Source organism: Aedes albopictus, chromosome 2 (assembly GCF_035046485.1).
Source record: "Aedes albopictus strain Foshan chromosome 2, AalbF5, whole genome shotgun sequence".
In the NCBI taxonomy this organism is placed as follows: Eukaryota; Metazoa; Arthropoda; class Insecta; order Diptera; family Culicidae; genus Aedes; species Aedes albopictus.
Genome location: NC_085137.1, coordinates 227,641,791 through 227,655,650, shown reverse-complemented (window position 1 = coordinate 227,655,650; position 13,860 = coordinate 227,641,791). Strand labels below are relative to the sequence as shown.

General features: G+C 44.0%; 1 protein-coding gene across 1 annotated transcript in view; it reads right to left on the bottom strand.

Annotated features, from left to right (window-relative positions):
- LOC109401374 (dual specificity tyrosine-phosphorylation-regulated kinase 4) overlaps nucleotides 1–13,860 on the bottom strand; it is a gene marked incomplete in the record, with an annotated part of 426,866 nt that overhangs the window by 12,874 nt on the left and 400,132 nt on the right. The window contains 1 exon segment of the mRNA XM_062851247.1: nucleotides 3,701–3,927. Within this exon segment, the coding sequence (XP_062707231.1) occupies nucleotides 3,701–3,927 (227 nt within the window).

Genomic DNA, 13,860 nt, shown 5'->3' with positions numbered 1-13,860 from the left:
CACTCCATCATTCCACAGGTGTCGAAGAAGCCATGGTTCAAAGGGTTGGATTTGAGCCGCGATTTCATTCGTGTAATGTGTCGGTTGATGTCCAACCACTATTTGTTGAACGCACATACCTTCCGTGTTGGGCTCTCAGAAAGCAATCTCTGTGTCTGTGGCGTGGCTTACCAGGATATCGAACATGTCGTGTGGGGATGCAATGAGTATCGTGAGGTCAGATCTGAGCTACATGAAATTCTCCGGGTCCGAGGAAAACAACAGAAACCCGTTAGAGAAGTGTTGGCAGGACTTGATTTGGAATACATGAACCTGATTTACCAGTTTTTGAAACGTGTTGATGTCAGAGTTTGATGTAGTACGTTCCTTGTTTTCGTTGTCCGCCTTTTGGTTTTGTTGTTCGCCCCTGTCTGTCGTCACCCCCTTCCGTTTGTCCTCTTCTTGTCGTTTTCTACCGATAAAGTCCTTTCTTTTTGGTTCCGTTACAGATATGGACAATTTGTCCCATCAAAGTTTTAGTATAAGTTAGCAAATAATTTAGTTTTAAACCCATAAATCCGTCCTTCCCATTTTTTTTTCTTCAATCCTTAACCTCGAAACAGCCGCGAGTACTTCGGCTTCCCAAACTAACATAGTTTTAAGGCAGTAATAAATTGTAAAATGTATAACCATTGTAAAAAAAACAAAAGATTTCGGCTCAGTTATGCCCATGTGGCGCCCGAGCCTTCCAAATAAACGAATAAGTAAAAAAAAAAAACCTCAACCCTAGCTACACAGCAAAAATTTCTGAAATTTACTCCCGACGTAAACACATTTGACTCATAAGTTTCTATTCCATATCACTAAAATTTACATGAAACAATTTCTTGTATGGAATGTTGAACACAAGCTTCATATTGAGAGTGACCTGTAAATTTAAAACTGATGGAAAAATGTGTGTGATAAAACGGGGCCCTTTTGTTACAGGTGATATGATGTAACATTTTTAAACTGTGTAGCATTCTAGAAAAATCCCATAAAGAATTTTAAAGACTTTTCCGTGGATTCCTCCAAGATTTCCTCTTTACATTTCTTTGTGAATTTCTCCAATTTCTTCAGGAACTCCGTTAGGAAATTCCTCCCTAAATTCCATTTAAAATTTTGCCAAAAACTCTTGCTGGGTTTTCTAAAGGAATCCCTCATGTCGTTTTTCCAGCAGTAGCTTTTGTTATTTGTCCAAGAATTCTTCTGGAATTTCCTCTAGACATTCTTGTTCGGTTGCCTCGATTTATTACAATAGTTTACAAAATAAAACGAAAGCTGTGAACTGCAGTCAACGACCAAAATTTTTGAGGCATAATTTAGCACTGATTTCGAAACCGTGCTTCAAAAAAATTTAAGTAGAACATTTTTTGAGTTTTAGCTTAATATCGAGTTTTACGATTTTTCAAAATATGGAATTTACTAAAATTCAAATATCTTGCGTATTGTTCAACCAATTTTAAAGCTTTTTCCATAAATTTAAAGCTAAATAAAATACCATTCGATCATCTGAATACAGGTTTTGCGTCAGAATAATGAAATTCACGATATTAACAAGTTTTAGGGACAATCTCCTTAAATTTTAGCAAAATATCCAAAAATTTATGAAGAAATATATTTTTTAAATAAGAAAAAAAAATAAAAAAACTTTCTCAACGTTTATTTGACATATCAAAAATTATTGACAAGATTCATACAGCAACTTTTGCTGTAACTTTTCAATGGGTTCCTTCAGAAATACTCCCACATCTCTCTAGGGATTCTTCCAGGAATTCCTCTTCATTTACTTACCGGAAATCCCCTTCAGATTCCTTAGAGAATTTATGCTCAAATTACTCCTGAATGCTGATGGGATTTCTCCAGGCAATCCTCTTGGAAGTCTTTTGGGATTTCTCAAGCAATTCCTGAAGTAAAGGATTCCAATAACTGCAAAACTACCATCTGGAAATGCTTGAGAAATCCTGGCAATCATGCTAGGGGAAATCCTGGTTGGAGTTCCCAAAGGAATCCCAAAAGAATTCTTGGAAGTTTTTCGAGATGAATTCTTAGATGAATCATTGGTGAAATGGGAATAATTACTGGATGAATCTTTGAATAAATCTATGGAAATATCTCAGCAGAAGTTTCCAGCAGGATCTCATCAGGTTTTCCTGGAGGAACTTGAAAATGATTTCTTAAAATAATTCTCCAGCAATTCTTGTACGAATGACTGCCAGGGTTCCTCTGAAAAGGATTTTTCCAGCATTTCTTCCTGTGACTCTTCTCCAAGGATTCCTCACGCGATTCCTCTTACTTACAATACATCGAGTAAACAGCAGGGATTCCTTCAAAAACTTATTGTAGAATTTGTTCGTGTATTCTGGCTGAGATTTCCAAGCATTTTCAGCAGGATTATCTCCAATTATAATTATTGCATTTGAGAGTCCTGGTGGTTTCTCTGCAGATATGTCTGGGAAACCCAGAAAAAAAATCTTGGAGGATCTCTACCTGGAGCAATTCCAACAGTAGTTCCTAAAATACTCTCAAGAGGATTTCCAGTAGGAATACTTAATCGTCAATAGGATAAATCCTTGTGAAAAATCTCAGGAAGAACCACAAGGCGGAATTTCTGGGAAAGTCCAAGGAGAAATCCCTTGACAAGCCTCGTTGGATAAATGTACGATTCGTGCTGAAACAATCAACTTTTTGAAACTCGTCAGATAAATAACTGTAATTGGATCATTTGAGAATGTGAAGAATATGCTTTTTTGCAAAAATTAAAATGATTTGTTATTCTTTACAACAATATTGCATTTCGAATAAAATACACGATCTTACAAAAATGGGTTGTATTTGAATGGAATACAGAATTGCAAGCATTTTGAGATGTAATCACTGACAGACAAAATGAGCACATTAAATCATTCAAACAGCAATTGATACTTTTCAACAACACCTACTGACAAAATGATAATGACCGTTCGAAAGATGTTCAAATAGAAAGACATATAATGCACATCCAATTACTATACTACACTACACTTACGGAGCAGTACCCTGAAAGATCTATCTATCCGTGCAAGCATCCAATCTATCTACTCTAGCTCTAGGGAGCAGGCGGTACTCCAAGTAAGACATCTAAAGCTACTCTGTCCCCAACGGCGACAAGTGTCGACGAACTAGCAGCGGTGGAGCATTTTAATGGTGTCAGTTGCTTCCGTCCTTCTTTTGGGTGTCGAATATGGAGATAAGCTCTTTGACGGAGGTGCAACTGATGATCAGTTTGGTTAGCTGCTGCTTCTGGCCACCGGAGCTTTTGCTCGACTCTTTGGTTTGTTTCTTTTTGCCTGTGTGTGTGGGCGCGCGTCGTGCAGTTTTACGGTGTATTCGAGTGTGGAAACATTTCACAAGCAAAGGAGAAGCACACAAGCGATACCGAAAGAAAGAGAAATTAAAAAGTTAAAGGAAAGTTGTAAAAGCGCGAAGAAAGTGTGTAGGGTAAAAAGGTGTAGCAAAGTGTTTCAAGCTTTCGTCGGCTGAAGCTTGTTTCGAAAATTGAAAAAGCTACAGAAACAACTTGCTAGCAAGCTTTCGTGCAATCACCACCCACTGGCCTTGGTCGGGTGGTTCGATTAGGGGTGGTTTTATCAATCGAGCTTTGTAGCGTAGTGCCATTCAAGCGGAAAGGGGTTGGACTCACCTTTGACTCGCTCCTTGACGTAGCGCTGCCGGTTGTTGGGGGTCTTGATTTCCGGAAGGATTGTATTTGGTGTCATTGGCTGAGATCGTTGCAGTTTTTGCATGAAACTGAGCTGATTATCACTGTTTTCCTTGGACTTGGACGAGACGTATGTGGAGGATGCGCTCGGCTGGAGCCACTCGTGGCGGGCTGCCTCTTCCGGTGTCATGCGTTTCTTGGGATCCCATCTGGAATAAAAAAAAAGGACACGTTGTTAATAAGCTTGAGCCCATAGTCATGTTGTACCAGCCACAAATGTCTTCCCTAATCCATCTCAGCTGAGCAACATAAAGATAAACGGCGGAAACGAAAAAAAAAACTATAAGCTATACCCATCTCCTCAAAGTCTGCTCAGTTCCCATCTGCCATGAAACCAAGGTTGGTAAGGCAGATAAAAGGATTTTCGTGTTCACATTTTCACACGACACCGTCATTTTCCCTGTGCTAAAGTGTGATTCGATATAATCAGTTCTTCCTTCCATCGAAACAGAACGGTTAACCACTCTGGCATTATGGGAAATTGGTTTGAAATGCTCCATTGAGGGGTTCACACCTTAATAATCCATCTGGATAATATACCATGAATATTGCACAAGGAGCATAGATGCAAACCAGGAGAACAGCAGGAGGAGCGGCTCACAACCAGCTCACAACAGCGTCTTATCCCCATGTTAGGAGAGGTTGATCATAGTCCGAGTGCCACGGAAGGCCTCTAAGCTCAACTGTGCACTATGGTCATCCGGAAAGTAGGGCGTTGGTGTCAGGCCCTACGAGCCAGCCGTGAAAAATAACATTTAACGGACAAACAGCAACAGAATAATACGAACCGATACAAACGGCAACGACCCCAGCTAGCAAAAAGGACTTTCAATTGTAAACTTATTACGTGGAACTGCCGATCTCTCAACTTTATTGGGAGCACCCGCATACTCGTCGATCTGCTGAAGGACCGCGGGTTCGGCATCGTAGCGCTGCAGGAGGAGTGTTGGACAGGATCCATGGTGCGAACGTTTAGAGGTAATCATACCATCTGACAGAGAAACGGCAAAAACGTGAGCTGGGAACAGCTTTCATCGTGATGGGTGATATAAAGAGGCGCGAGATCGCTTGGTGGCCGATCAACGAAAGATTGTGCAAGTTGAGGATCAAAGGCCGATTCTTCAACTTCAGCATAATAAACGTGCACAGCCCACACTTCGGAACCACTGATGATAAGGACGCATTTTACGCACATCTCAAACGCGAGTACGCCCGCTGCCAAAGCCACGACGTCAAGATCAGTATAGGAGATTTAAACGCTTAGGTAGGCCAGGAGGAGGTATTCAGACCGACGATCAGAAAGTTCAGCGCCCACCAGCAGACGAACGAAAACGAAAATGGCCATACGTAGCACCTTTTTCCAACACAGCCTCCGTTATCGTTACACCTGGAGATCACCACAGCAGATGGAATCTCAAATCGACCACATTCTGATTGACAGACGGCTCTTCTCCGACATAATCGACGTCAAGACCTATCATGGCGCCAACATCGATTCCGACCACTACCTAGTGGTGGTCAAATTGCGCCCAAAACGCTCCATCATCAACAATGAACGGTATCGGCGACCGTCACAGTACAACCTAGATCGACAGAAACAACCGGATGTCACCTCAGCATACGCGTAGAATTTCGAGGCCGCGTTGCCAGACGAGGGCGAGCTCGATGAGGCCCCTCTAGAGGACTGCAGTACAGCCGAGAGCACCATCGTCTACGTGGAACGGAATCAACGGAACGAATGGTTCGACGAAAAGTGCAGAATGGTTTTCCCAGTCAACAAACGATCGCATATGATGTTGAATAGGATGCTAAAGTGGAGGCGATATGCGTACACTTTACACGCGGTTAGATGGAAGCAGGTATGCATATGGCCTCCACTTTAGCATCCTATTCAACTTCATTTACGACTTTGTGTTAGCTGGGTTGGCGGAGAAGAACGCCATTTCGAATGTGAGAACTTCAGAGCGATCACTATTTTGAATGATGCCTGCAAAGTGCTATCCCAGATCATCTTCCGTCGTCTGTCACCTAAAACGTATGAGTTCGTGGGAAGTTATCAAGACGACTTCATCGACGGCCGGTCGACAACGGACCAGAACCTGTTCATCGACTTCAAAGCGGTATGGGGCCATCCATTAAGTACGTCACGGACCTAGGGGGGAGGGGGGTTTTTGAAAATGTGACAAGCAATGTATTAAGTATAGGAAAAACCCGTACGAAGGGGGGAGGGGGGGTCTAAAAATCCCAATTTTAGCGTGACGTACTTAATGGTTGCTCCCTATATGACAGTATCAATCGCGCAGAGCTATGGAGAATCATAGACGAAAACGGCTTCCCTGGAAAGCTGACTAGACTGATTGAAGCAACGGTGGACGGTGTGCAAAACTTCGTAAGGATTTCGGATGAACTATCCAGTTCATTCGAATCTCGCCAGGGGCTGCGACAAGGTGACGGATTCTCATGCCTACTCTTCAACATCGCTCTGCAAGGTGTGATGCGACGAGCCGGGCTCAACAGCCGGGGAAGGATTTTCACAAAATCCGGTCAATCTGTGTGCTTTGCAGACGACAAGGACATTATCGTCAGAACATTTGGAACGGTGGCAGAGCTGTACACCCACTTGAAACGCGAAGCAGCATAGGTCGGACTGGTGGTGAATGCCTCATAACACAAGTTCATGCTGGCAGGCGGAACCGAACAAGGCCGAATCCGTCTGGATAGTAATGTTACGATAGACGGGGATACCTTCAAGTTGGTGGAGGAACTCGTCTACCTCGGATCCTTAACAACAACGTGAGTCGTGAAATTCGAAGGCGCATTATCAGCGGAAGTCGGACCTACTACGGGCTACAGAAGAAGCTGCGGTCTGAAAAGATTTTCCCACGCACCAAATGCACCATGTACAAAACGCTAATAAGACCAGCGGTACTTAACGGACACGAAACATGGACCATGCTCGAAGAGGACCTGCAAGCACTTGGAGTTTTGGAGCGACGCGTGCTGAAGACGATCAACGGCGGTGTGCAGGAGAACGGTGTGTGGCGGAGAAGGAAGAACCACTTTACGGCGAACCCAGCATCCAGAAAATGGCCAAATTTGGAAGGAGACGGTGGGCAGGGCGTGTTGCAAGAATGTCGAACAACTTCTCTGCAAAGCTGGTGTTTGCGACTGATCCGGTTGGTAAAAGAAAGTGTGGAGCACAGAGAGCACGATTGGCGGATCAGGTGGTGTAACTCTCTAGCTCAGGGATTGGGGGATTTAGGGATTCTCAGGGTCGTTTTGTAGGATGGCTTGAACTTTCACACCTACACACTGATTTAAGGGCTATCCTGAAACAGGAAAACTGGACATTGACTTCACAGACAAAACATGAAAATAGCAGAGTAACGGTCAAATAAACATTCCTAGTGACGTGGAAACCATAAATTCCAGGATCTGATGGATCACACGAATAGCGAGGCTTGACGACTCCTTTGTGAGTCCGGACAAAGCGGATAACGAACGAAAAGATGGTGAAACTATAATAACCAGGGCTGCGCTCTAAATAAATGGCTTTCACTGAGGCTATTTACAATTTACATAGTTTTATTCATTACTTGTGACGTCACTTTGATGGTGAGGGGGGGGGGGTGTATTTGCATGCATTATGGTCTATGGCCGCGATTCACTTAGCACTGATCGGAACTAGCTTACCGAGGGCCTTGGGAACGGTTCGATGTAACTCGGAGACTGGGCGTTGTGGACCGATAGTAGTAGCGGTCTGCCAATGTCGATGATGAACGCCGACGGAATCGGCGAAATGCTGAACAGCAATGGCCGTCGCAGAATGGCCGCAGCTGACGGAAGGAGGCCTCGAACGAAAACGGCAGCTGTTCCCAATCGGGATTTCTGATCGTTGGTGGGTTGGTGATCTGAACCGTCCGGGAAGTTACCTTCCGGACGTTTATCTGGCGAGTAGTTTAAAGATGGGAAGAAAAAGGCCCATTCATCGGACCTAACCACTCGATTAATACCCCGACATCACTCTACATAATAGCCTCTTACAATTTGCCACATCTTGCACAAACTAACAATAGAATTTACCTTTTTCTTATATCTTCTTTTTAACTTGTGTTCTTGTCGTTTTTCACTAGGTTTTTGTATGTTACAATACTAATAGAAAAAGAATAACACATTAGCTTTAGGTCTATGTTGCATGATTTTAACTACTAACCATACTAATTTTTGCATGCTAGCACGTTTACTAACTGTTTTACTAACACTTTTTGTAACATTTTACTTTAGACCTATTAAAGAGAACAACACTAAATTATTACAAATTCACCACACACAAGGTTTTACAATAAACCTTACAGAACAATTTAAAATAACACGCGCGCACTACTACTCTATTCACAAATCACGATCAGAAAGAACATGGAGATTTCAGGTTTCCTCTTTTATAAGAATCGTCAGTCTTAGAAATGGAACTCGATCAATTACACATATACAACATAGAAACATGTAATATGCATGATTTGTTCTTTTAATGCCAGAAATTTGATCATATACCCTAATTTTACTAACTCCATCTGGAAGTCAATAATCACTGGCTGCGTACTCTTTTGCCATGACAGCTCAACTGTTATACAGTAGACCGCCACTCAAACGTTATGCAGTGCGAGAGTGGGACAACGCTCTTACTCCCATCAAGCCACTGAGAGCAGCCACTGTCCCATCATAGTGTTAGTTGATTCTTTCTTTATAAAGGGCGTATTAATGTGAAGCGGGAAATTTGGGAAAGGAATTGAAAAAAACGCAAAATAGAAAAATACTAAACTTGTGGTGGAGCTACAAGCATAATTTGGAACCGACGGTTACAGTGGAGCGTGACTTGAAGAGTAACGGACGTGACCGAGGATGGAGAACGGCAGCCACGAATCGAGTATTGTAGCGTACTATTGTTGATTATTTCTTGTTTTAAATGTGATGTTGAGCAAACAAATGTATGTATGTATGAGCATAGATGACCGCACAATTTAGTTGCTATTCCGTGATTTACCAGAGCAATCAAAATTGAAACTCAGATTTGGGATAGGTTGTTCCATGTATGGTCTGCAAAACGGTGAGTCGATAAGGAGAGCATCTAACATAGCTCTGATCCTCACAAGTTCCTACCTCATGCTTACACGGGTCAAACGATGACACAGACCGCCAGCTAAGAGTTGTGTGCTTAGCTGGTAGTGCAGCCTGGGCACTGTTGTCCTTCTGACTTCAGCTAGATTGAGGAGGTACGACCCGAGCGTCTGTTCACCAAGAAGGTGCGGCTCAAACAGCGTCTGTTCTGGCATCCAGCGGCTGAGTAAGAAACGCTGCATCACGCCCAGCTAGATCCAAGATGGTAGCCCCATCAGCGTGGTCGTCCCAGTGTTGGTTGGGACGTTAAACAGAACTGGCACGATGGCCCTCCGGCGAGACAGGAGTGTTGGCGTAGGCCCAATAAGCCACCCGTAAAAATTCCCATTGCGAATAACATAGGAGAAAATACGACTCGATACAATCGACAAAGACCCACGCGACGAAATAAGGACTACGATTGGAAACTTGGAACATGGAATTGCAAGTCACAAGGTTTCGCAGGATGTGACAGGATAATTTACGGCGAACTACATCCCCGCAACTTCGACATCGTGGCGTTGCAGGAACTTTGTTGGACTGGACTGAAAGTGTGGAAAAGCAGGCATCGAGCGGCTACCTTCTACCAAAGCTGTGGCACCACGAATGAACTGGGAACAGGATTTATAATGTTGGGCAAGATGCGACAACGTGTGATCGGGTGGCAGCCGATCAACGAAAGGATGTGCATGTTAAGAGTTAAGGGCCGTTTCTTCAACTACAGCATCATCAACGTCCACTGCCCACACGAAGGGAGACCTGATGACGAGAAAGAAGCGTTCTATGCGCAGTTAGAGCAAACATACGATGGTTGCTCGCCGCGTGACGTGAAAATCGTTGTCGGCGACATGAACGCGCAGGTAGGAAGGGAGGAAATGTACCGACCGGTAATCGGGCGAAACAGCCTGCACGCCGTATCGAATGATAACGGCCAGCGATGCGTAAATTATGCAGCCTCCCGTGGTATGGTAGTCCGAAGCACCTTCTTCCCCCGCAAAGATATCCACAAAGCCACCTGGAGATCACCCGACCATCAAACAGAAAGCCAAATCGACCACGTTCTAATCGACGGTAAATTCTTCTCGGATATAACCGGATAGATATAACCGGATATAACTCGGATAGATCCGGATCACTACTTAGTCGCTGTATGCATGCGCTCAAAACTTTCGACAGTTTTCACCACGCGTCGAAGTCGAACGCCGCGGCTCAACATCGAGCAACTTCGTAACGTAGAAGTGGCTCAAGACTACGCACAGCAGTTAGCAGAGGCCCTACCAACGGAAGACAAGCTCGGCGCAGCTACACTTGAAGATGGCTGGAGGGACATCCGATCCGCCATAGGTAGTACCTCGGCTACAGCACTAGGCTTCGCGACTCCGAATCACAAAAACGACCGGTACGACGGCGAATGTGAACAGTTGAAAAACGAGAAGAATGCAGTATGGGCGAGAATGCTGCAACACCGTACGAGAGCGAATGAGGCACGTTACAAACAGGCGCGGAACAGGCAGAACTCAGTCTTCCGGATGAAGAAGCGCCAGCAGGAAGAACGAGATCGCGAAGCGATGGAAGAGCTGTACCGCGCTAAGACACACGAAAGTTCTACGAGAAACTGAACCGCTCGCGCAGAGGCTTCGTGCCACAAGCCGACATGTGCCGAGATAATTACGGGAATATTCTCACGGGCGAGCGTGAGGTGGTCGACAGGTGGCGGCAGCATTACGTTGAGCACCTCAATGGCGACGTTGCAAGTACCGAAGGTGGCGTGGTAACAGATTTAGGAGTATGTGCACAGGACGAAAGACTTCCGGTCCCTGACCTCCAAGAGATTGAGGAGGGTGTTGGCCGGTTGAAAAACAACAAAGCCGCTGGGGCAGATCAATTACCAAGCGAGCTTCTAAAATACGGCGGCGAAGCACTGGTGAGAGCACTACACTGGGTCATTACCAAGATTTGGGAGGAGGAAGTATTACCGGAGGAATGGATGGAAGGTATCGTGTGTCCCATCTACAAAAAGGGCGACAAGTTGGATTGCGGGAACTATCGCGCGATCACACTACTGAGCGCTGCCTACAAGATACTCTCTCAAATTTTATGCCGCCGTCTATCACCGATTGCAAGAGAGTTCGTGGGGCAATATCAGGCTGGATTTATGGGTGAACGCGCTACAACGGACCAGATGTTCGCCATCCGCCAGGTGTTGCAGAAATGCCGCGAATACAACGTGCCCACACATCACTTGTTCATCGATTTCAAATCGGCGTATGATACAATCGATCGAGAACAGCTATGGCAGATTATGCACGAATACGGATTCCCGGATAAACTGATACGGTTGATCAAGGCGACGATGGATCGAGTGATGTGCGTACTTCGAGTATTAGGGACACTCTCGAGTCCCTTCGGCAAGGTGATGTTCTTTCATGCTTGCTGTTCAACATTGCTTTAGAGGGTGTAATTAGGAAAGCGGGGATAAACACGAGTGGAACGATTTTCACGAAGTCCTTTCAGCTACTTGGTTTCGCTGATGATATTGATATTATTGCTCGTAAATTTGAGACGATGGCGGAAACGTACAGGGGATAGACAAAATGATCGGGACAGGCAAAATTTTAATTTTTCAAAAAATGTCCAATTAGCTGTAACTTTTCGAAAAGTGCATCAAATATTCTCAAATTTTCACTATAAGTTGATCAACTAGTTGTGTATCAGTGGACAAAATTTGGAAAAGATCGGGCTATACTGCACGAAGTTATAGGCATTTTAGAAAAAAGTAGAATTATCCGCTAGCCAACTTTGAGCTGTTATATCTCCGGATTCAATGAACCGAATGCAATGAAATTTTGTCCATTCATGACTTATATAATGAGCTCTCAAAAACGTTTGACACAACTTGAAATTATTAACAAGAGAAAAAGTTATAGCGATTCAATTAATTTTATGATTTTTTTAGTAAATTGGTATATTTTTAATATGCATCCCATTACTTTTTCAATGAATTGCCGCCTATGTTGTTACTTTCCTTTAAAACATATCTATGTTCAAGACAATCAGAGGGAATTTAAATGAATTATAATTAGCATCTTGAATTTTGAAACGATGTTGAAATTTAAGTAAATTTGGTGTTTTACTAGAAAAATAATCTAATCGTTATAATTTTCTTCCGTGTTAAGAATTTTAAGTTATGTCAAAAGTTTTTCAAAGCTCATTATACAAGTCATAAATGGTCAAAATTTCATTGTATTCGGTTCATTGAACCCGGAGATATAACAGCTCAAAGTTGGCTATCGGAAAATTCTACCTTTTTCTAAAATGCCTATAACTTTGTGCAGTATGGCCCGAACTTTTTCAAATTTTGTCCACAGATACACAAATAGTTGATCAACTTACAGTAAAAATTTTAAAATATTCGATGCACTTTTCAAAAAGTTACAGCTATTTGAAATTTTTTTGAGAAGGGAAAATTTTGCCTGTCCCGATCATTTTGTCTATCCCCTGTACATCCGACTAAAGAGTGAAGCCAGGCGAATCGGATTAGTCATTAATGTGTCGAAGACAAAGTACATGATGGCAAAGGGCTCCAGGGAGGAATCACCACGCCCGCCACCCAGAATTCGTGTACTTGGGCTCAATGGTGACCGCCGACAACGATACCAGCAGAGAAATTCAGAGGCGCATTGTGGCAGGAAATCGTGCTTACTTTGGACTCCGCAAAACTCTACGATCGAATAAAGTTCGCCGTAACACGAAGTTAACTATCTACAAAACGCTGATTAGACCGGTCGTCCTCTATGGGCACGAAACATGGACCCTACGTGCAAAGGACCAACGCGCCCTTGGAGTTTTCGAACGGAAGGTGTTGCGTACCATCTACGGCGGAGTGCAGATGGAAGACGGGACTTGGAGAAGGCGAATGAACCACGAGCTGCATCAGCTGCTAAGAGAACCAACCATCGTCCATACCGCGAAAATCGGGAGGGTACGGTGGGCGGGTCACGTCATCAGGATGTCGGATAGCAACCCGACTAAAATGGTTCTCGAGAGTCATCCGACCGGTACAAGAAGACGTGGAGCGCAGCGAGCTAGGTGGGTCGACCAGGTGGAGGACGATCAGCGGACCCTACGCAGAGTGCGGAACTGGAGACAAACAGCCATGGACCGAGTGGAATGGAGGAGGCTACTATGTACAGCAGAGGCCACCCCGGCCTTAGCCTGATTGGTAAGTAAGTATTTTCCATGTATCGATCAGGAATGCATATCAAACCATCTAACAAGTGATTGGCACGTTATCGAGCTTTTCAATAAGGCCTGCATTTTACTCCACCCTCTTTCACAATCGACAAGAGCATCGAACGAAACCTTCACCGTAACACTGCTATCGTAAACCTCTAATTGCACAGAATCGGTGTGGAGAGGAAAACATGGTGAAGGTGAAATCACCAAAAATGGCTCCGAATGAGAAAAAATAGAATCGAACATTTTCCTTCAACCCGTCTATTTTTCCAGCTTGTCGTGTGATGCTCTGCAGGGCATGCCGCCGGAAGTGGCCATGAGTGAACGTGAGCGAGTTAAATGTTGCCAGGCGAGTGCCAAGGTAGACACGGTAGCCTTTCGAATAGTGCCTCAGGTGGAGTGGAGTTGAATAAATGGGAAACTTTGAAACAGTGCACATTCTAATCAATTAACGGAATTCTTAGATTTCAAACAGCTCGGCCCCAATAATGGTTATCCACGTTCAACATGCTGAGCATACACAGAACCGGGAATTTTAGCACTAGATAATATGTACAAGTGATTTAATTACACGTTTCCAACCCTTAATCCAATTTCACAAACATGGGTCAAACACCACTACTGTGTGCTCACCAAATAGGATGGTGTGTATTAGTCCGTTCAATCCTATCCTTGCCAGCGTTCAGTGCGTT